Source organism: Amblyomma maculatum, chromosome 2, assembly GCF_055883805.1.
Source record: "Amblyomma maculatum isolate TAMU_Amacu chromosome 2, ASM5588380v1, whole genome shotgun sequence".
NCBI lineage: Eukaryota > Metazoa > Arthropoda > Arachnida > Ixodida > Ixodidae > Amblyomma > Amblyomma maculatum.
The window spans coordinates 33,108,428-33,133,300 of record NC_139345.1 but is presented as its reverse complement, the minus strand read 5'-3'; the positions used below and the strand labels follow the sequence as shown (position 1 = coordinate 33,133,300).

At 48.3% G+C, this 24,873-nt stretch overlaps 1 protein-coding gene across 1 annotated transcript in view; it reads left to right on the top strand.

The window, feature by feature from the left end:
- Positions 1–24,873, top strand: part of LOC146198303 (lachesin-like) — a 106,768-nt gene that overhangs the window by 71,487 nt on the left and 10,408 nt on the right. The window contains exon 4 of the mRNA XM_084591883.1: positions 12,579–12,783. Within this exon, the coding sequence (XP_084448009.1) occupies positions 12,579–12,783 (205 nt within the window). The remainder of the gene's footprint in view (positions 1–12,578; positions 12,784–24,873) is intronic.

Genomic DNA, 24,873 nt, shown 5'->3' with positions numbered 1-24,873 from the left:
TGAAAGATGTTTAATTTCACTATATTTTCGTTTGATGTGGTTTAATTACCAGAATAAATGGCAGTAGTTAAGTGTTTACAAAAATAGTGCGTTATATATTAGACTGCTATTATGTGTACGTAGGAATTGGCGGTATCTGTTCAGTATCCCGCACATCTTATCAAATTTGTTGCACAGTTCCTCCACGTGCTTGTTCCACGTAATATTTTCAGAAAATTTTACACCAAGTGTTTTAATTTTGTTAACGCTCATCTCAGTTTAAAATTAACTTACCTCTAAAGTTCACCTTTGTGTTTCTGGCGTGGAAAAGAGTGGCTTGAGATTTTAAGCATTCAGCCGCAGATAATTTATTTCAGACCAAATGTGAAAAATGGTGGATGATGAAGGCATACTGTTTTAGACCTAGCACCCAGCGACCCAGTCGGCCTGATAAGCTATTTAGTGACGAACGCCAACAGAGAGCATGATGGTAGAGAACGATGGTGAAGTGGCGGCCATACAAATGGCCGAAATTTTTGGACATACCAACAACGGCAAGGCCCGCTCAACTGCTGTGAGAGAACGGCTAGCGTATATGCCACAACTTGCTTTTCAGACGCAGCGTTGCGTTGCGAAAGAACCGCACCGATGCCTTGTCCGCTAGCGTCTGTATGAAGAATGGTGGACGCTGTTACCGGAATGTCGGTAACTCAAGTTACCGACTTTCTAGTGGAAATTAAGAAGAAGAAATGGGCATGGGCAGGACATGTAGTGCGAAGAGCGGATAACGGATGGTCGCTATAACAAACTGGATTCCAAGAGAAGAAAAGCGTAGCAGGGGGCGGCAGAAAGTTAGGTGGGCGGATTAGGTTAAGAAGTTCGCGGGGGTCAAGTGGATGCAGTTAGCACAGAACCGGGTTAAGTGGAGAAGTATGGGAGAGGCCTTCCCCCTGCAGTGGGTATAGTCAGGCTGATGATGATGATGATGATTCATAGGGCACCCATTAAATCCAACCACATCAATCGCTCAGGAAAGGAATCATTTGGACACTTCTGTTCACTCAGTCTGAGCCAGTGATGCAGAGTGGTGGTTAAAGCCCGAGCGCCAGTTTCTGGATGACTGCCAAATGAAGTTCCGCCTCGCGAAAAAATTGCACCGGTGACACTGATGTCACAACACGGCTTATTCGAGCGAAAAGCTCGCGATTCTTCTGCAGCACATCAGATTGTTTATGGGATGTTTCCGCTTAGTGGAACAATACAGCGACTCCGATGCAGCGCCATCGTCTACTGTGGCCAGTCTCGGCCAAGCTTTCGTAAGCCAAGCCGTCACTTTCGACGTGTGCCGGCATAAGCGGCTTTCACCTGGCGGCGCTGCTGTCTGGAGCCAGCGACGCGCAGCTACTCGTCCGGCTGCACGCACAGCAGTGTCTTGACTGCTGTGACGCTGCCTTTATTGCTCCTCAGCGCGGCGGCGATCACCGTCTTTTTCTAATGATACCGCTGGTCATCAGACGGGGTCCTGCGTGCTCCCCGCAATGGCGTTGACATCATGCTAGTCGCAGTGCCATCCCGATTTATTAGCGCTGACCAGCTGCAATGGGGGACTGTTTTGAAGCGAAAAATTCACTACTCTAGGTAGAGCAGGTCATCACGTGGGCTTTTAGTTGACCTTCATTTGACCTTCAAGGAACCGGAGTACAAACTCTCGCTTTCGGTTCTGCTGTTCGCAGAAAAAATGTGACAGATACTGTGCCTTTCCTTTGCTATAAACCAGTTCGCAATGTCAGCGTTGACTAGCTGTTGACCTTAAAGATGTCACAGGACAGCATGGCTATACATTTACTGTGTCTTCCTTTCCCCCAAACATCCGACGGCTGGAAGTGTAACCTTGTGGACCACCGTGGTGCCGCCCCACAAGGTTATGACCTTTACCCTTTGGACTTTGGGCAATCTTGGACCATTCAAACTTTGAGCTGAAGAAAGATTGGAAGGGGCCGGGGCATGATTAATCACGTGGGTGACGTCACGTCGTGCCATCACGCGATGATCCAGCCTTGACATCAATCGATGGCTATAAGAGCGAGCAGCAACCGCGCCTCGACTATGAGCCAGCCGTAACACCAGTGGCCATGATGCTGCGCTTAGCGCATCGTTCCGATGCCAGTTAAATCGAGCTACGGAAGAGTCCTACCAAGCGTAACCATGCTTTAAAGCTTTCGCTGTATACGATGTTTAACAAATTCTAAACCTATGCTAATTTTAAGACGAGCGCCTTCATAGGCTCATCATTGTTAACAGGATCTGAGCGTTCGCCAGATGTGTCTGCGATATATATATATAATGGCAACAGGAGATGTCTGCGAGATTGCGCAGGATATTCCGCGGGGTTCTGTTTAATCTCTGAGAAAACAAAAAACATCCTCCACCGGGAATTGAACTACTGCCCCTCCGATGACCGGACGAATGCCTTAACCAACTACGCTAGGCCAGGAACTTGCGAAAAATATCTTAGTTCTGCTCGTCTAGCGTTCCTGCCGTATCGATGGCAACGTAGAGGCGCAACGACGACGCCTTCAACTTGGTCTCCAGGAGGGCGTCTGGCGCACGCCATCTCCCGCCAGTTATGAAGACTAAGGGACGCAACGAGCGCGCGCGCCATTTATGTCGAGTGGAGCTTTTCACCTCAAATCCGGTACGGTATAAGCACTGTGTGATCGGCGTGATTCTGACAAACACTACAGTAGAATCAGCCCCAAAAGTTTTCGACTAATTGTTCTAAGGAGTCTTAAGTTTCCCAATAATTTTTTAAGGCTATCAACAAATTTATCAATAAAGCTTGTCGGTCTTGTTGGTTCATTTTCAACTCATTGTTTTTAGCTGCGCGAAGGGGCTGAGGGCAGTGAGAAGCATGAAAAACGCATATGCAGACTTTCAACCTTATTTCGTGAGGCAAATCAAGAAGTGTAAAGCCTTCTCAGCGGTGCATCTGCAATGTAACCAGGTCGTGCCAACGCTTCGACAAGTGGACTTGTCTTCGTCTAGGCAAAGCGATCAGCACTGGCAGGGGATTAAATACGCTTTTGCTTCCGAAGAAGAAAAGCTGGAGAAAAGGTTGAGGGGTGGGGGGGGGGGGGGGGTGCAAAAGAAAGTACTTTCTTTCTATCTTTCTACTTTCTTCCTACCTACTTTCTTCTCACCCACCCTCCCCCTCCCCAGTTTTTCTTCTTCGGTAATAAAATTTCAAGTTCAAGTTTGTTTTCCTTTTGGAAAAAAAAAAAAAAAAGGAGGGAACAGGTCTAAAAGCTGTAAAAATAGCTTGACAGGGTCCTGGCCCGCTTACGAAGTTGGCAGAGCAGCAGATAGGAGAAAAAAAATCAGTTCACATGTTTCAGGCTGAACACATTTTTGCAAGTAAATAAAAGCGGCTAAAACTATAAACTGTTCGTTCTGTACAAATGAAGGAATGTTATAAAATACAGCACTAAGACACAAGGAAAGAATTAGGAAAGTACTGTTGATACATGTAAGCAATTATAAATTAATAACAGCTCCTATCGACAACAGAGGCTGATTTTGTGGTTCGATGCGCAAACTAGATCGAATCCGGCATTATGTAGCTTGTTAAACAATTAAGGTACAGTATAATGCAGAGACTGTGCATATGAGTATGTGCGAGGTACTGGAACAAGGTATTTTTCTTTATGTCGAGTTTGTCTGCTTCCAGGATTTTCGTTTAAGTCTGCAAGTGAAATGATAGCCCTGCTATTTGATTTTATGTGAGATTTAGAAGTCAATATTAATCTGTAATCAAATAACTGGAACACCCAAAGTAAACCATACTTCGAAAAAAGCTCTTCGGTGGGAAGGAAATAGGTTACGCCAACCATATACCAGACTGCTCTTTTTTGTAATAGATGTAGTTTGTATAAATTGGTTACTCCTGACGTACACCAAGCTAGGCTACAGTACTGGAAAAGGGATAATACGAGATCATTATATAATAGCATCTTGTTTTAGGAAGTAGAAGATGTCTTATTCGAGCCATGCCTATTTAATTCCCGTATTTAAACCGCCGCCAGTGATGATCGCTCGGCCCAGATGAAGACAAGTCTACTTGTTGAAACATTGGCTCGACCGGCGAACTGAGACTTCTGCCCCCTCTAACCTTGTTCAGTGCTCTTTCATGACTTGGTCATGTAGCATAATGTTCAAAATTCAATTAAAATTTGCTTGAAATATTCTTTAATTACAACTTCTAATTAGCAAAACGGTCAGTTAGTCATTTTGCATACATCTGGATAGCATAGTACACCAACATGTATGTATTGGTACTAGGCAGGCTAATTCCTGGTTTGACCTGTCAAGTCATTGCGACGGGTGGCGTCAATTTTCGACTGTTGTTCTGAATACAGCTAAAGCTATAAAACAAGACGAACATCTTTGCAACAGGTACGCTGGTAACAAGAATAAATCCCTTTAATGGCACATTGATGACGTCAGTCTCGTCATGACTTCCGTATGATCGAAATATTTACTACGCAACCTATATGGAACAAAAGTTAGGTAACGGCGCCATTAACTCCCTTCAACGATGAATATAGAATCTGCTCTACTTAACTATGATTTAAAATGGAGCTTGTTTACCTAATGTTCGCCAAAATATAATAATAAGTAACAAAAACACAGAGCCTATTAGCGCCATGTTCGCTTGTAGTCAGTTGAATTGTAGAGGCGATAAGTGAGGTCTCCACATCATCACTGTGTGGTCGTCAGCTTCTGCCACTTCACGAAGCTCCTGCCACGCTACAAGAAGTAGGATTGTCACCAGTTTTTCGTGCATGTTACACTGAACCACTTCACCCAAGCGCGCTTCCAAGATAACTGATCTTTTTCCTCACGGCAACATCACCAAAGTTCCCACATAGTGCTCATTCTCGCAGCCTTTTTTACGTGTGTTTCACACAGTGTGTGGCAGACCGTGGCAGTGTGATGCACCGGCATAGATCTTCGGTGGAAGTGATGCGAGTTTCGACGCCGAGAGAGAAAAAGAGAGAGGTAGAAGAACGGAATGAAGAAGGCGACGCCCAGTTTGAAGAGCTACAAGAAGGCAGAGGGACAGTGGGAACGCTGTATGGAGCTAGCCCACTACAATTCAAGCCTTCGACGCACCGCCTGCCGTCCGATTATGGATGTCCCCACTAACGAGAATACGGTGTACTCAAAGCATCTTTTCGACATATTTGCGGTTTTCGCTGAACATTTATTCCTACGAACATGCTGCATGCATGTCATCGTGGATCCAATGATTTACCGTATTTGTGCATGAGCAAATAGAGCACTACATGAAGAGAAAACTAAATGGTGGAAAGATTTAAGACTACTTAGGTGGAATAATAAAAAAGAATGAATACGATCGCAAAGACACAGGAGCCTCTTTACATTGGACATCCAGCGGCGGCAGGGCCACCCCTCCCGCTTTCATTAAAACGGGATGTTAGTGGTTGTTCCCGCGTTGTCGACGGAATAGAAACTAACTCAAAGAACGCATACGTTTCTTCAGATAACCACAAATGTCTATCTGGCATTGTGGTTGTAGAGGACGCGCCACTGCTTGCGGGAGAATCGCCACGGCCTCCAGAGAAAGCGGGGAATAAGCGATGTATCGCCACCGTTCTGCCAGCCGCTAGGAAATTTTAGTGATTCGACTCCTCGAAACTACGCGCCGCTTGTTCGGCTGACACCCAAGACACGGAGGCTGCATCTCTCTCTTTCCACCTACGCCCCCTTTCTTCGTACTGCTTCCAACGAACAACTGAATATTGCTACCGTGAAAGTAACAGCACACTGACGGCTCTTTCGGCTAATGAAGATGATAAAGCTTTCGCTTTAAAACGTAGCACATCTTTTGCTCCTCTTTCGTGCTCATCAAATTTTGTTTCGTTTGGCTTATCGAGTTTAATGCCCCAATGCGACCCAGACGACGAGAGCGCCGTAGTGGAGGGCTCCGAAATTTTCATCCTCTTGGGGTTCTTTAACGTGCACTGACATCGCAGAGCACGCGTGCGCCTTGCTTTTCGCCTCCATCGAAAAGCGGCCTCCACGGCCGGGATGCGATCCCGTTTTATCGGGTGAGCACATTTTGTATGATGTTCTCTGTTTTGAAGCCATTCACATCTGCAAATGTTAGATTCAGTAGCTGTGTTCGTAACGTATTCGAAGCCCTCTACAATCGTTACCGGAAATGTTCCTGGATAGTGTGTGGTTGACATCGCCGGAGTTAAAAAGCACCCGCGCTCCTGTTGCTATTCGCTGCATAGCATAGCGCTGACTTCATCTTTACAGCGATGACATGATTACTTGTGCTCAAGACAGGCTCTAGGATATTGAAGACAGGCTCTAGGTACATATTCTGAATTGGTGCTCGTGTGTGATAGAATAGTGCAATGAGTACGACAACGCCTGTCAACATCTTGAAACTTAATGCGTTCCTAAGCAGCCGAAGCTGCGCAGTGCCCCTCGCACCCACTGCGACATTCAAGGACGCCAAAGACAACAGATCTTGAAATGCCAGCTGCATAGAGGAATAGACTGTTGCTGGCTACAAGTAAGGTTACCCTTACGGATTCGGCTGGCTATTAGTTGGTTTCGTCGTGATGAACGTGAAACTGCTGCTTAATTTATGCGTGTGTATGTAACCGGGGCCGTGACGGGGCATGGGAGAAGTTTTGGCGACAATAGACAGCAAGAGTAGCAGGCTTCAGGTAAGGGCAGTGAAACGACAGCTGTCCATCAATAGTTTTTGTGGGCCGATTTAAGGCTTGGTTGGGTATAGAAGAAATACTGAAAGCTCGCAACACTCCAGATAGCTCCAACAAGGTGATGGCGGTGCGTTGGATACAAGTGCTGGTAGCAGCACCATTTCTTGTGCGTGTTCCTACACACGAACAGTCGGCATGGCTCCACATCCATACTTGTAGCTTTCCCGAGGCGGGTGCAGCGACGGCAATGATCGCGAACATGCCGGGCGGTGCGCAGCAACGGGAGTAAAGAGAGGAGGAGAGATGCACTTTCAGCGAGAGACACGAGTACCAGGGGTCGGGCATCTGTTTGCGTTACGTGCACCTTAGGGAGCGACAGCGCAGGGAAAAAAATACCATAGAGATCTGCGAGGGAAAGCGAAGCAAGGGGTTTCCAGTCACGTGACTCGCGAGGTGTCGCATTGTCGTCGACTAGTAGCACCAGCAAAGATGCGTCGAGAGAGTGGGATACGGTGCTCCTCGGACGAAACCAACGAAGGAACGAGTGAAGGCATTAGGCAAAAACAAAAACAAAAAATGACCCGCGCGAAGGAAAAAAAGAACAAAAAAGAAGAAGCAGCGTCATGGGGCAGACTTCGCGGGCAACAACGGGAGAGCCGTGCGTGCGCGCGCGCTCTTCGAAGAGCGCCTCCGGGATGGCGAAGAACAGCGGCGGCACACTTCGTCTTGAGCCCTCCTAATGGCGACTTTTTACCGGAACATGTACCCTGATATAGTCCCTTCTTTCCCTTCGCCTCTCCTTTTTTTCCAAGCCCCAAGTTGCTGAAAAAAGAAGGTATCTCTCCCTTTCTGCTGCTTAGTTTTTGTCGAAAAACGCCCCGCCTCTATGAGGTCTGAGAGTGCTCAACCTTAGACCTCCCTCGCTCAGCCTTTCTCTCCCTCAACACCTTCTTTTCGTATCAGTCGAAAAATGGAGCAGGGAGAGAGGTATAGACTCGCCCGCCGTCTCTTTCCAATATTTTCTCTCTTATCTGCGCACAAAACTGGCGGGGAGGGCTGATGGTGGGGGTGCTTACAGGGTCGGCGGCGGCGGGCGACTGGGGCTTGCATACTCGTGCAAGTGTACGTGGGTGTGTGTGTGTGCATGGGCGCTTGTATGCGTCTCTTCTTAACCGCCGCCTTGCGTCTTTCGTGGCAGCGAACAAAAGCCGCGCAGCCGCCGTACTCTGAAGCCTTCCTTGCGCAAACCCTCTTACACTCTTACCTCTCCCCCCCCCCCCCCCCCCCCTCTTACCAATTCCTCCAATCTTCTTTAGTTTTTCTTTGCTTAAGAGATGTCCGGGGCTTATAGAGAAACTGCCCTTGTCTAGTTTTTATTTTTCTTTTATTCCTTCTCCTGTTCCCTTGCTGTTTTTTTCCCACCAGATTGCAATCTTTTGTTCTTCGTCTCGATTAAGAGGAATGCAAAAGAAACCTCCAAATTTCATGGGTACATTACCTCAGTATGCAGTTTGTTAATACCTGTCTAATATATTCTCTCTTTCGAATAACTTTTTTCTTTGGGTGCCTAAAGTGTGCCTTACGAAAGTCTGCGCACGTGCATGCGTTGGATTATCTTTATCTCTTTGCTTCCCTCTGTGTTCTTCGGGCAAACTTAATTAATCAAAACGTTTCTTTTTCATCCTTTTTTTTAGGGAAAGGGTAAAGGGAAGGTCTTTCCCGCCGAGGGGATTCATGATGAACCGAAGTTAACGAGTGCGTCTCAGCTGTGCTTGTCCATCTCATTTACACGAAGATCCGCTGACGTGAAGCAATTTGAGGATTGGCCGGCCTAAAAAAAAATGTGCCTTCACCCAATTATTCTGATAGCGTAGTCTTTAAGCTCGGTTTGTGTCACCTGCGCATATGGCAACCATATTGTTGCTGACTGCATTACGCGGTCGCATCCCAAGTGCACAGTGGCCGCGCTATTTCCTCCAGTTATTGCAATTTGCATATGGTCCTTAGAAAGCCTATTTTATCGAATTTCAAAGCATTTCATCCCAAATAAATTTGAACAGCGAGACATGTGATAGCTCGCTATAATTAGAAATTCTCTTATAAATAAAGATTATAGCCTGATGAATACAGGCCAAGAAGCCGACAGATACGATCAGTATTACCAACCTGCACTTTAGAGAGACCGGACTGGTGTCTACCGGTTAGCTGGGCTCGTGCCCTTAAAATTCCAATTCTGATTCTACTCTCATTATGATGGGCGAGTCCCACCATCAACCTCTGCTCCATCGAAATCTTATGCTCTTGCATTTAAACGCCTATTGGTGGGGAATAATAATCATAATTGGTTCACAGGACAGGAAAGGCGCAGCTTGAATAAAGTCAAGTGAAATCTCCATTATCACAATTATGGCAGAAAGAAATACTTCGTTAACAAGCTACTCTCATCGATTTTCAACAATAAAATTTGAAAGGAGTGGGGCGAGGCGGGATTGATCACCTACATTATATAATACTGGTAATATTGGTATAATAAAAGGTGATCATGATCAATGCCAAATTTCTCTATCTAGCAGATGGCAATGAAGTTTGTGGAATTTATTCTAGTACGATGAAGTTCCCACATGGTTGTCGATATCGAGCGAGATATGTTGCGATGATCACTTAAGCGTTTTACGAGCGTTCTATCGAAGTCGTCGCTTGACCAAAAAGCTGGTCAGCCGCTGGTGTTCACGTGTCCATGACCGTTGACCTTGACTCCAGCGGGTAACCACTGGGTCATTACTGCCGCCGACCACATCGCCCGATACGCTGAAACCATTGCTTTTCCTTCCGGCTCCGCTTTCGACGCCATACTGACCCTCGGCGCTCCTCGCGTCCTCTTAAGTGATAAAGGCAACTCTTTAATCCATCCGGACAGAAGTGCTTCATGCCTAGGACACAGTGTACAAAAATAGGTCCGCCTACCACCCCCAGACCTTACAGAACGTTTCATCGTACCTGACACGGTGTTGAAATACATTCACCCTGATTGCTCTTTGCTTTTCTTTGCCACATTTGATTAAAATTCTGCCGTTCAACGAACCATAGCCTAATCTACGTTCATTTTTTTTTTCTGGCTGCCCTCCTCCCATTGGCCTGTAAGCATCTTCTCTGCTGCCACACCTTCTACAGCACCTTCTCACGAACAGTTCGCTTCTCGTACCTCTTATTGCCGTGAGCTTGGACACCTTAACACCTAAGCCACCAAATCCTCCAGAAAAAGCAACTATGACTCGACCCATCGCGCAGCAGCTTTTTACCCTAGCGATAAAACCCTCTTATGGACATTAACGTGCACCTCAGGCTTGTGTGAAAAATTCCTCGACTGCTTTATTGGTCCGTACACGGCCTTGGAACAAGCATTTCCGGTAAACTATTTCGTTGCTCCTGCATATCCTGTTCATGAATCTCTCTGTCGCAGCACCGAGATAGTTTTACCCGCCGCCCTTAATCTGTAACGTGCGACCAGTATGGTCGCTTTCGTTCGGCAGGGGAAAAACTGTCCGCTCTGTACTTGAACCTCATCTTTGTCTGCAAGCATTCACCATCATCGTCATCGTAGTCGCCATCATCATCATCATCATCATCATCATCATCATCATCATCATCATCATCATCATCGGCAGGTCCAGACAGAGCTTGACCGACCGCTTCTAGGCGACGTACAGCAAGGCAAACCTGTTGCTAGTTTGCCTTGTGTCGCAAGAGTGAAAAGTCTGCTGCTGCTTCTGTCTCGCGTCACAATAAAAATTTCTTCAGGAGCTCTCATTTTGCTCCTAAGTTAACTCAGAGATCACTTTAAAAAACGAACTTTAAGTTTGCTGAATGTGCAATGCGCATGACATCAACGGGTACAGATGACAGCGCTTTAAAACTCAAGCCAATTAATGTCCATGAGGAGGACAAAATGATCAAGGGTCCTTTTCAAAACGGTAGTGTTTTCTTTTCGCTTCCATCTGGATGTATGCCGTAGCGAATATTGAATCTCCCTACCTCGATTAAGCATTATGCATTCCATTGCCACCGATGCTCTGCCGTTCATTTCTGCTGGTATTTAGTCATCGAAGCCACCCTTGATCATAAGAACGTCAACAGGTATACGGGCTGTCACATTGAAACACTAGTTGCTTGGACACACACACACACACACACACACACACACACACACACACACACACACACACACACACACACACACACACACACACACACACACACACACACACACACACACACACACACACACACACACACACACACACACACACACACACACACACACACACACACACACACACACACACACACACACACACACACACACACACACACACACACACACACACACACACACACACACACACACACACACACACACACACACACACACACACACACACACACACACAAATTATATATACTGTTACGTTTAGCCCCTGCCACTAATGAACGCAAAGTAAACTTTTCTTTGGTTTTGATTAAAGTAAAATAGTAATGTAATTATAGACATAACTGATTAGAAAGAAGAAGGAAAATGACCGCATGCCACCGATGGAATCCGTACCCATGACCTTCTAAATTCTCGTCCTGTACTTAACTACAATAAAACGGAGAGTTGAGCTAGTTGGCACATGTTTAAGGAATAATAGCGCGGAGACGAAGGACAAGGAAGCAGGTGTTGTCCTCTTCCTTGCCCTTCGTCTCCACGTTGTTATTACTTAACTACGACAAGGAATTTTTTTTCTGCTACTTTCTAAAAGATTACCTTCCATGATTACATTACTGATTCGCATTAATCAACACACAAAAAATTAATATTGGCGAATTTCAATCGAAGAACCAGAAGCTGTTCGCACTCTCCACGACAGAGCACCTGATCCGGCGGAGGGCATGCGTTCCGATTATGAGTAAGGAACACTCGTGCTCTGGGCGGAGCGAGTAGGTGGCGCTCGTGAACAGGCAGAAGAAAAACCCACCATCCCATGAGCTTGCCTAGCGGCGCTTAATGTACACGTGTCGTCTGTTTTCAAACCTATAACAGATCAATGTTGTCCCAGCTGCTTCTTGAAAATTTGACATCAAATGTCTATACGCGCTTATTTCGTTTCGTGTTTACGCAGGCGAACGCGGGAGCATACGACAAGAGTTTTTTTGGCACTTTTTGAATAAAACGATGTCGTGGTGCACAGCAGAGCAAATTAGAGCAGTAAACGAATGACCTCAAGTTTACGCAGTACAAACGCATAGAGTATTTGTGCATAGTTTTGTAGTCGTTCTCCGAGCTGAAGCTGCTCTCCGACTCGCTGTCCCCAAGAGAGAGGTGCCAGTTCTTGACAGAATTTGCATCCATAGCCGCGGCAAGTAATGATCGTCAGCTACAAACTGCAGAAGGCTCAGCTGATGCAGCGATGACGATAGGCTGCCGCAAGTGGAGAGAACCGCTGAAGAAATACGTCACGCAAAATTTCTGCCGGCTCCGGCGATTGCGACCTTGACTCGGCAATTGCTCCCCATCTGCGTTTGGAATATAGTTGCTCCGAAAAGAGCAGAATACGCTGCCCTTGAATTGCTCCAGCTCTGCGATTGGAATTAACCATACGCTTTCCTTGTTCTCAGGGTCTGTTGGCTCCTTTTGTACGTATTTCGTGACGGATCCCTCATTTTTCCTATACATTTATTTAGAGGCTTAGAGGAAGCGTTCAGCGACGACATTCAGCACAAGAAGCTTTGTCACACAGAAAGATATTGTTCTATAAACACGCTACAGGTAGTCTCTTCCTTGCTCCCTGTCTGTCTCAGGTGGCGTGGCTTCGTGTGGAGAGCAAGACGATTCTGACGATCCACAAGAGCGTCATCACACAGAACTACCGCGTTCACCTGAGCCCGTCGGACCGCACCTGGCTGCTGGTCATAGACAGCGTGCAGGAGACTGACCGCGGGGGTTACATGTGCCAAGTCAACACGGTGCCCATGCGGAGCCAAGTCGGATACCTGGATGTGCTAGGTGCGTATACACATCAGCTTCGCTATAGTTCCTTCCAATTGTTTTGATAATTGGTCTTCTGCCTACTTTGTGCATAAAGATCAAGCAGCACGCAAAGAAGACAGCATAAGTTTCTGTTTCACTGTCGTTTTTGAGATAACAAAAACGTACTTGGTAGCGTAATAACATTGGTATAGTTAAAATTAATATGTATGGTATTATTAGTGCAATTACAGCTGTTACAGTAACCACAAAGGCTGCATGTTTGCATACTGCAGTTTACAATGAATGTTTGCTATACTACCTTTTCAAAAGAGCCACACTGCCTAAACGACGCATAAATAGCTTGACTCGATCTTTTTCTATTACAATGACCGTGTGATATGATGGGCAAAGAAGATAGAATAAAAACAAGTAATTCCACGCCTGAATCCATAAATGAATGTGCTTTGAATGTGAGGAGTCAAAAAGTCGATGAAAGATGGTGTTCCCGGTGTACTAAAGTCATACTTGGTTAAACTGACACGTTAACAAAACCTTGAGCACTACGTAGCGAAGTACGCTATACATAGCACTCGATGTCATGTATACTTTTCACGTCCTTTAGAACTCGGCGTTTTTCAGGCACGCGTTTTAACCGAATGTAAAGGTGCACGCATAAACAACCTCCAGCCTTAGTAAATCTAGAACTGCAGGAATTCTCAATATGATGAATCGTATTTTGATAAGGGCAACTAATTCGTCAATTCTTCATTAGGGCATGAAAACTGGTTTAGGAGCTCAAATTTTCTATAAAGCAACGATTTCGCTTTCAAGAGCCCTAGAGAACAAAGCAAAAACAAATACTAACGGCAAGAAGGCTCAGTTTTGTGAAATCACTGGACGTAGCATCCAGCACCGAACAAGCGACCAACACTTTATCAGTGTGAGGTGTCACGCCTACGTTGCAGATTATGAGCTCGCACTAGGAAGAAACAATTAGACCAGCATACCTCAGAGATTTCGTGAACACTAAGCGCCTGCAGGCGACGACGTCGTTTAATGGGACGTTGTTAATGCCAGGTTGCATAGTACTGTAAGTCGACAACCTCACTGCCTCACTGCATATCTTATTGCCTTCCTTGGCCCCGTCGACAACCCGTACCCAACGGTGCGTAATGAGAGACATTCTTTACTTTAGTCCCGAGGTGTTCCGCACGAATGTAGTGATTATTATAGTGGGCCCTTCCTCGCCAAAGAAAAATAAGACACAAAATAATTATAGCGTTCTCGCTATTTCCCACGGCCATATAAAATCAATGGTGCATGACGACAATTCGAAGTTTCCACGCGATTTTGAGCGTTCAGCGCCACTAAAAACGTGGGGACTACAATACTAACTGGAAGCGTCTGTTACAATTTCTGGGGCTCGTCTTTCATGCTCGCGCACAGGCGGATGCCAATCAGAAGTCTTCTTGCACACTCTTACACCTGCCTTAACTGCATATTGTAACGAAGTGTTCGCACGTTGAACTTTCTTGACGGCACGACGGCTCCGCCGCATTGAAGAAAGGGACCAGGCGATTTCGTTTGATAATACAAGTTAACTGAATTTAATAAAGATGAACTCAAACAATAATTAAAGCGAATCCAGTAGTACCAAATAAACAACTAATTCAAATTAACAACACATCAGTCCGCCAACGCGACATCTTCCGAGCAGGGGTCCCGAGCAGCAGCTCGGATGGTCGCCGTCCTCCCTTACTTGCCGCCAAAACCCCTCTGTCCACGTTCTTCAGGATTCTCCAGGCAGTGTTTGTTACCAGGCGGAAATGCGCTTATCGGAGCCAATGAGACGACTTTCTTTACAGCTGAGAAACCAATAGGACGCCGGTGCCCGCGAGGTTGTTTCCTGGCGAGCACCGCGTGAATTTCTAGAAGACGCGGCGCATCTCCGCCTGGCACCCAAACACACAAAAGGTAAACCAAAAACACATGGGCCGCAAGGACGCAGACGGCACAAAACACAAAGCTCCGTCCGTGCTCTCAGCCGTCGCCCCCAAGCCCTCAGGCGTTAACCGGTTGGGACGCGAGCTTTCAACAGCTCGCCTCCTTCACAGCCGTTAACCATTTTCCGAACGGCGTACATCGTGAATACCCCCCCAAGAAGAAGGGAAAAGCACAGCGACGCCGTGCAAAAGAAAAAAAAGGACCGCTCCCCGGCTGTGCACGGGTCCGGAAAACGGCGCGCGACATAGGCATAGCTCGCTATGCGACACCTCCCCCCTATGAAAAAGAGTGTCCCACTCGGTCACAATCATGCCCGTACAAATAAACCGCAAGGAAATGCTATGAATAACTATGTACAAGGTTCAAAAATGAAATTACGTCTACCGGATAGGACCACACAACAATACCAAAATTGAATAAAATATACGCAATCCCGAAAAAACGAGAAAATATAAATGTCAGGTGAAACAGATTACAACCAGGAAGGTAGAGAAGAACACTTACACGCAATAAAACATTGGCATATCAGTAAAAATGTTACAGGGCACACTCAAAATGTCCACTTGCACGTATTCACACAAAACACGAAACATTCGGGAGTATATACAAAGTCACGGCGGATTAATTAACACTTCCGTCCGCGCTGTAATACATCTCGGTATCACTGTCATAATCGGTCCTTACTCCTTTGGGGTTGGTGCGAGTTCCCGTGGGTCTACACTGAAATGTTGATTCGGAGTATGAATATGTCTCAGTCGCACTTCCAGCAGAGGTACCGCGATCACTGTTTTTCACGGTCGAGGCCGCTACACGTTTTGGCCTTGCGGAGACACGAACACAGCGCTCAAACGCATGCACACCATCACCACGATCACCGTTTGCTGACTCGTCGTCGGCGTCCTCATCAGAAGCAAGCCGTGGGTGGTAGTGTTTCAGACGTTCAGCGTTGACGACATCCCGCTTTCGGCCGGTGCGATCGATGACCTCCCAGTTATTTTCTGATACCTTCCGGAGCAGACGGAACGGCCCGTGGTATCTGTGGAGCAGTTTGGTGGTCTTTCCTTTCGATCGAGAAGGCGTCCACAGGTACACAAGGTCTCCCGGATAGAAAACAGCATCCCGTCGTTTGGAGTCGTATGCCCTTTTGTTCTTTTCTTGCCGGTCTTTCTCACGCTGAGCTACTACTTGGCGCGCCTGGCGAAGCCGGTGCACCACCTTGTGAGCATCCAATTCGTCACAGTCGTCTTGTGCGATACCGAGGGCCACCTCAACAGGAAGTGTTGGCTCGTGTCCGTGAAGAAGAAAAAACGGTGAAAAACCTGTCGTTTCGTGTTGCGACGAATTATAGGCGAAAAGAACATAAGGCAGGAATTCGTCCCAGTCCCGATGATGCGAGGAGACATACATGCTGAGCATGTCGGCAAGCGTGCGGTTGAAACGTTCGCACAAGCCATTGGTTTGCGGGTGGTACGCTGTTGTTTTCACGTGGTCTGTACCCATGGCTTTAAATATTTCCTCAATCAAGGAAGCAACAAAATGTTGTCCGCGGTCCGTAATGATGCGGCCTGGTGCCCCGTGGCGTAGGACGATCTCTCGCACAAAGCCCTGCGCGGCCTCAGCAGCTGTAGCCGCCGGGCATGCTACTGCTTCGACCCACTTCGTGTGGTAATCAGTCATCACGAGGATGTAGAGGTTTCCGGATTGACTCTTCGTAAATGGTCCCAAAAAGTCCATTCCAACCTGTTTAAAAGGCATTCCCACCGGGGGAAGAGGCTGGAGAAACCCGATTGGTTTGCCCGGTGGGGCTTTGCGCGTCTGGCAGTCAGGGCAAGACAGCACGTAGTTTGACACCTGCGCGAACATCTTAGGCCAGAAGTAACGCCTACGTATCTTCTCCCATGTGCGCTTGACCCCGAGGTGTCCCGCCGTGAGATCATCGTGGCAGCCCCTTAGCACCTCTGACCGCAAACATTTTGGTACAACCAGTGCGTCGTAGTCTGACTCGAAACCTTTCGCTCGCCTGTGCAACACACCGTTGATCATTCGAAAACACCGTGCCGTTTTTTTCAGTGTTCTGGCAACGGGTGAATCCGGGTTCTCCAGGTGTCCTATCACTTCCCTCATCCAAGGGTCTTCCCTCTGCTTCATGCCTACATCCACGCGACCTAGCACAAGCAGCGGTGCAAAGTTATCTTCACTAACCGGTGCCGGCTCGCGTGGCAGGCGAGAAAGGGTGTCTGCATCTGCGTTCTTCAAACCTGGGCGGTGTTTGAGAGTCAGGTCAAACTCTTGCAACAGCAGGGACCATCTCATGAGGCGTCCATTCGGATTCTTGACATTCATCAGCCATGCGAGGCTGGCTTGATCTGTGATCACGGTGAAGTTACTGCCGAATATATAAGGTCGAAACTGCCTACAGGCGTAAACGACAGCCAGACATTCCTTTTCTGTGGTGCTGTAATTAGCTTCCGCTTTGTTGAGATGACGGCTGGCGTAGGCGATGACATATTCCCGACCCTCGTCTTTTTGAACCAGCACAGCACCAAGACCGTAGTCACAGGCATCCGTATGGATTTCGATGGGCTTGCCTGGCTCGAATTGACGCAGAACTGGCGCCGTAGTCAGCTTCTCTTTGAGCGCTTGCATGGCCGCCTCGCATGCCGTGTCCCACTCAAACGAAACATTCTTTCTTGTCAAATTAGTCAAAGGTCGGGAGATTAGGGAGAAATCCTTGATGAAACGCCGATAATAATTGCAGATTCCCAGGAAACTCTGAACTCCTTTCTTGTTTTTTGGCGCTGGGAGCTTTTCGATCGCGGCTATTTTGTCCGGATCTGGTCTGATGTTCTCTCCAGTCAGCACGTGCCCGAGATACCTGATTTCTTGTTGCGCGAAGCTGCATTTTTCCGGCTTCAGACGCAAGTTGGCTTCATCAAGAGCGCTTAACACCTTTTCCAAGTCCTCTAGGTGAGTTTTCATGGTCTTCGAGAAAATGACAATGTCATCCAAATAGGCCAAACACACCCTCCAGAGAAGACCACTCAAAACTTTGTTGATCATCCTCTGGAATGTCGCGGGAGCATTGCACAGACCGAAAGGAACGACATTGAACTCGTACAGACCGGAGCCGCATGCGAATGCTGTCTTCGACTTGTCCTCTTCGCGGATTCCTACCTGCCAATAGCCTGAAGTGAGGTCAAGCGTCGTGAAATATCGAGAACCCTGCAGCAGATCCAAAATGTCATCGATTCGCGGTAATGGGTGCACGTCTTTCTCGGTAACCGCGTTCACCCTTCGGAAATCAACGCAGAAACGCCAACCTCCCTGCGGCTTTTTCACGAGAACGACGGGCGATGACCAGGGACTGTGCGACTCTCTGATCACTCCGTCACGAAGCATCTCTTCCACTTGCGCTTTAATGACCTCCCTCTCGAAGGGTGAGTGGCGGTACGGATGCTGACAAATGGGTGCTGAGCTGCCCGTGTTTATAGTATGCTCCGTTACGTGAGTGCGCTGAATCGGATTGTGCTCGCCGGTAAACAGGTGACGAAACTTATGAATAACGGACAAGAGCTCATCCCTCTCAGATGGCGTCAGGTGTGGCCCAGTTTGGACGTCAAAGTCCTCTGTCGCAGTGGGGTCGTGTGGCACGGCGAGTCCGAGTTGCGCCTCATGAAGTGATGTGGCCCAGCCGATCTTCGCGTCGCGATGTACCACTATCGGCAGCAAGGTAGGGTTTGCAACACGGACGATGCCGATCCCACCAACCACGTTCACGACAGTCCGGGCCACCTGCAGTCCACTTCTAAGGGTTGACTTTGGCTCGACAAGCTGAATTCCGTCTCTCGGTATGTGTACCCTTAAAATGGCTTCCGTACGAGGCTCGATGGAAACTTGTTCTTTACTTCGTGCAGTGACCACATTTGACTGCGATTGCACGCTAGTATTGAGGTGCAGCTGGTACACTTCACTCCCTATTTTTAGTTGTTTACGGAGGAAGTCAATCAGCAGGTTTGCCTGCCGGCAAAATGGGAGCCCTCCTATCAACTCATATGGGCAGTCCTTGAGGACAATGAATCTTACGCTGAATCTGGTCGATCCGAATTGAAGCACTACTTCTGTTTCTCCTACAGGTGCTAATAAGTCTCCGCTGATTCCTTTGATAAAAGCAGTGCCCTCAGTTAGTTCGACTTTTGAAGCAATTTTAGCCGCGAAGCTGGAAGAAATGATGTTTACGGAGGCGCCAGTGTCGATGAGAAGGGTGGTCTTCAAGTTATTTGCCTCGACTTGGACCGTGAGGAGTTGGTCTTCGGTCATCACGCTCACAGATCGGCCAGGCTGACCACCTAAGCCCGGCCGTTCCCGTTTCCCGGATTGGGAGCCTGCTCGTGGCGCGCATTTCTCTGTTCGCGGTCCTCGTCTCTCCATCGCTGGCGACAATTTCGAGCTATGTGACCGCTTCGGTAACAGTAGTGGCATCGCGGCCGTCCGTCGTCGTCACGCGAGGTTCTCTGGGGCCATGGCGCGCACCTACGAAAAATTTCTTCTTCCATTGCCTTTAGACGTCCGGATAACGATTCTAGAGAGGCGGCGATCGCCTTGAAATCTTGCTCACCTGCGAGCCTTTGTTGTTGACCATGGGAGGCAGCAGTGTAGGTGGGAAGTAGGTGGGGCTGCCCAGATCCCGGCACAGTCAACGGACGAGGCTCGTTGTCAGCACTGCCAGCTGTTGGCAATATGTTAGAATTACAAACACAGGGTCCCGTTGCCAGGTAGGTGGTGTTTGCTGCGGTGGCCGGCAGCACCCGGGAAGTGAAACCCATCAGCGCGGCCTGACTGAGGCGTTGCAGTGTCTGCAGGAAGTCGGCGCAGCTGGACGGATTGGATATTATCATCTTCTCCATTGTCGCCGGTTGCAGGCCCCGCAGCAGATGACGCAATTTGTCTTCTTCCGGCATTTTGCGGTCGACCCTGGCGCACAGCTGCAGCACATCATGAAAGTATTGCTCCGGAGACTCCGACGGCAGGTGTACCCGGTTCTGCAGCCGAAGGTGAGCGATTTCCGTCGCGTGGCGGCTGCTGAAGCAGGTCTTGAGCTTCGCCGCCCAGTCACTCCAAGAAATTGGCGCACCGGTAAGCAGCTGTGTGGTGTGCCACTTCTTCGCATCGCCATCAAGGGCAAGGTATAAAAATTTCACCTTTGTGTCGTCGTCCCAAGCGTTCAACGATGATACGTGCTCGTAGCAGGTCAGCCATTCCGCCACGGACTCCTCAGGGGTTCCCTTAAAAACAGGAGGGGGGATGGACATCCTCGGTTGAGAGCTCGTCATCGTAGCGAAGTCAGCTGTCGCCTGCATGTCCGGATCACTCCTGAGATGGGGGCGCATCTCCGGTAGAGCGGGGTCGTCGTTACCACGCACCTTCCACCACTTGTAACGAAGTGTTCGCACGTTGAACTTTCTTGACGGCACGACGGCTCCGCCGCATTGAAGAAAGGGACCAGGCGATTTCGTTTGATAATACAAGTTAACTGAATTTAATAAAGATGAACTCAAACAATAATTAAAGCGAATCCAGTAGTACCAAATAAACAACTAATTCAAATTAACAACACATCAGTCCGCCAACGCGACATCTTCCGAGCAGGGGTCCCGAGCAGCAGCTCGGATGGTCGCCGTCCTCCCTTACTTGCCGCCAAAACCCCTCTGTCCACGTTCTTCAGGATTCTCCAGGCAGTGTTTGTTACCAGGCGGAAATGCGCTTATCGGAGCCAATGAGACGACTTTCTTTACAGCTGAGAAACCAATAGGACGCCGGTGCCCGCGAGGTTGTTTCCTGGCGAGCACCGCGTGAATTTCTAGAAGACGCGGCGCATCTCCGCCTGGCACCCAAACACACAAAAGGTAAACCAAAAACACATGGGCCGCAAGGACGCAGACGGCACAAAACACAAAGCTCCGTCCGTGCTCTCAGCCGTCGCCCCCAAGCCCTCAGGCGTTAACCGGTTGGGACGCGAGCTTTCAACAGCTCGCCTCCTTCACAGCCGTTAACCATTTTCCGAACGGCGTACATCGTGAATACCCCCCCAAGAAGAAGGGAAAAGCACAGCGACGCCGTGCAAAAGAAAAAAAAGGACCGCTCCCCGGCTGTGCACGGGTCCGGAAAACGGCGCGCGACATAGGCATAGCTCGCTATGCGACAATATGACGGCCTAAGTTGTGGCGTTCTCGGGCGATCCTTAATACGAAGGGAGACTAACTCCTCAGCGACAACTCGACCGGCGAAAGCATATTAAGGGGAGCGCATTTTACGCTGACGTCGCTGGTTGAAATAAGACAAATAGAGAACTCTGGGCTCTGACATCTCCGCCAGCACTGTAATTAAAGCAACCTCCGAGCTTCGGATAAGGACCGAAGCACCGCTCAGCCTCGTCACATATTAAGCATATATAACGTTCCTCATACAAACGCACGCACACACGCGTGCGAGCGGCGCAAGCTTCTAGGTCTGCTCCTCCAATCGGCCTCCTCTGCCTCCGCGCGGAAAAACTCTTGCAGCCCACCTCGGGGTACGCAAGTAAGCGGCAATCGACCGAAGAGTCCCACGTATCGAGCGACACAGGGGTGCGGCGTCAGCTTCCCTTATCAAAATGACAGCCGCAGAAGCAATCGACGTCGAGGCACAAAGCAGCCCTCCCAAACACCCTTCCCAGCTACCATCAAAGCCTCGGGCACCTTTCCCTTTCTTTTCTTCTTCCGCCTCGGCAAGATTCCCTTCTCCTCCTCTGTTTTCCTCTTCCCCAACCAGTTCTACTCGCGAAGCTTCGCGCTTCTGATCAAACACAGATCATCGCCGCTGGAGACCTGCTGGAGGTGCGTCTGTTGCCTCCGCTTTTGTCTCCCACAGCTTAGCGCATGTTTTCCTTTGCGTTGCCTTATCAGCAAATGGCAACGGCCGCCTAAATATTAGCCTGTCGGATGTTTCGTATATCTGCTCAATTAATGCTTCGCCGCGCATGGTAGTCATCACATCTTTTTTTTTCAGATTGCGTGAGCAAGGAAGCCCCGTGGGACCCACATCAACAATGCAGTGGGGCAGGATTCAAATGCATCACGAGAAGATCGTAGCAAGTGTCTTGGCCGGGTTCTACAAGGACCAGCAAATTGTGGACGGCAGCTCGGTTAGGGCTCGACTGCGGCGGAGCGTTTTGGGCAATGCTGTGCGTAAATGTGTGAATGCTGACGGGGTGCACCGTCATTGTCCCGACACTTGGTCTTTATGAGGTACGATATGCTGAAACGAATGGGTAGGCTTCGCCTACTAGACTGAAAACCGAGTAATGCCGGAAAAGCAGCGCATAGCAGATGTCATACGAAACATCGCCGAAACCTGTAACGCATTCTACAGTAGCAAAATTGACTTCAAGAAAGCCAGCTTTCATTTTACTTGTTTAACTAGACCAAACTAATCCAAACGAAAGTAAACCTCAACGAAGCCGTCATGTTTTCTAGTCGTTTTGCGTTCTACAATTTCCGTGGAGGCATCCGGACGTACTATATTTACCAAATGTACCAGGATGGCTCGCTTCTAACTGGTTTAATAGAACCCTTGCACCAATCTTAGAATTCAAGAGGTATTGAAAGGCGAGGAAAATAGTTCTTCTTGCTTTAAACAAAAACAAACAAATCAGGAAGTCTGGTTATGTTTAGCACAGATCTAGGAGTAAAAATGCCAGAAAATTCCTTAAATGCGCATTTTTAGCTTTAATTATTTCATCCGTTCCTAAAGTATGCGCAAGAATTTTTAACAAGTTAAATATTTTTAAAGTCATTTCAGTTGTGAATACAAAGCAATACAAAACTTGGAGACTAATGGAAATACTGTAGTTGTTTTTTTTTTCTTCTCTTTAGCGCTGATCTTGATCACCAAAATTCGTTATTTGTGCCTGGTAAAGGTTTTTAGCTCAAATCTAGGGTATAAGTCTGCGCTGCAAAGAGTCGGCATGCAAGGAAACTCGAAATTACATTGTTGGATTGATCTGCTTCGGCAAGCAAAATTGACATTTTAGGTACGCGAAGTTTAACGTTTCAAAGCGACTCGGGCTCTGAGGGGTGCCCTGGTTAAGGAATCTGCAAACGTTTATCACTCGGACTTATTTAATGGCATAGAATTCCATCACGGCACTAGGAATTCAATATACTACTGGCAATCAAGGGAGGATCGTACGAATTGCGCTAGTAGTCTAGATCGAGGGACGCTGCGGCAATTTTATGCAAAATAACATGTCTTTTCATAATTCGACTACACAGGCAGCTGGCCAGCACTAATGAAGTAGCCAATAAAATGGAAAGGCGTTCGCGGTTAGCAAGCAAGGAACACGAATGTGCACTATTTTAGCTGCTCACTTGCAAGCTTTGCTCACGCCTTGGTGTTATCTCCGCTGTTACCGGCGCCGGAAGCAATGCCGGCCTGTCTCCAAGATGTACCCTGGCCTGCTCGCATCCTACCTCTCGTACTGTAGTATACTGAAGCTCATGATACTACCTTGTTCTCGAGGTTGGAGCCTTGCCTGTCTACCGATGAAGAAGGAGACAGAGAGGAAGGAATTCGGCCAGCCAACCAGCCTCGTTGGCTGCACACTCGGCAGCGACGAAGCGCAGGAGGAGAAGGGGAGAGACAGTGGCTGCCGCGGCCGGGTTAATCATGTGACAATTTGGTTGGCTGACCTCTCAATCAGGCCGGATCAGGAGGCGCGCTCCGGTGGCTCCGTCTCGGGTGTCACTCGAGCGCAAAAATTGGAGCCGACAGTGGCGGCGAGCGGCATGGGTAGGCCATGCTGCCCCTCCTTCGCCCTAGAACTCTCCTCGATGACCGCTTGCAGATCCCGCGTGTTCTCTTCGCGGCCACCATCGCCTCTTTGTACCCCTCCCGACGCCCTTCTGCCATCGTCTCATTGCGGAGCCCTTGGGAGCGGCTCCTCCGGACCTGCTCAACGGAAGCTGATGAAAAAGCGCCGACCGGCCTTGCAGACCATGCGTCAATGAGCGCCGCCTGGCTTCTGTGGAGCCTCGAGCTGCTGCTGCTGCCATACCGTTGCTCTTGCTGGCGGCTCCCATGGAAGAAGTCGGGTTGGCTGTTGGCGCGTGCGATGCTTACCCCACAGGCCTATTCTGCGCCTGCCACGCCATCACTGGCTCGACGCGGCATCCGAGCGTTTCTGACGTGGACCTTTGCCAGCTGTGAGGCGTAATTTGGTTTTAGCCCGAGGAGGGTTGTTTGATCTGCTCTCTGCTATACCTGTAGTATGGAAACCCCGAGGGACCCACTCAAGGCTATGGGGCGGTCACTTGTATTGGGATCCATGCTATTCCTATTGCTTTTGACGCTATGATATGAAAGTCTTGCCCAATTAGCTCATACCTGCATTTTACTGTACAGTAGAGTGTCGAACTTACAGAGGGCGCCGTTAATCGTAGGGCGAGATTCTACGCCGAGGACGCACGTGCTCTCACGTATCATAGCAAACTCTGTGCACGAAAGACATTCTCTAAATTATTGGTACGTTATAGCATTAAAAGGGTACGTGCAAAAGAAAATGACCTCTTCGGTCAGACGCATCCAGTGCTCCGACAGGTAGCATTTGGCAGGGGGCGTGGTCAAATTGGCAGGGGTTTTGGCAGGTGACAAGGCCATGCGCTGATTGGTCGCTGTTACATGCGGCGTCATGAGGGCACATGAAATGTCCAAGTTCACAGGTGCGCTGGCCATCGGAAGTTCGTAAATGTACTCTTCCCGTGACATGACAGAGAGCAGTAGCGGTGGAATAGATACACAACCTCCTACACTGTTAAAAATTTAAATATGATAAAAAGCGAAAATAAACACGTTGGTCTGGAAATTGCTTCTCATTTCAAAAAACTATTGAACACATTATCGGCGGTACCAGTAGGGGATTCACGGTGTCCCATTGACGACGAATTACTAGTTTACCCTCTGACGCACAACTAAACATCTCCGTCCTGTTCTCTGAACAAAAAATTTATAGCGTTTGTAAAAGGAAATATTTTTTCTATTACGTTTCTTTTTGTGGCTGTGCAATTACAAAGCTGGAAACACTTTCCC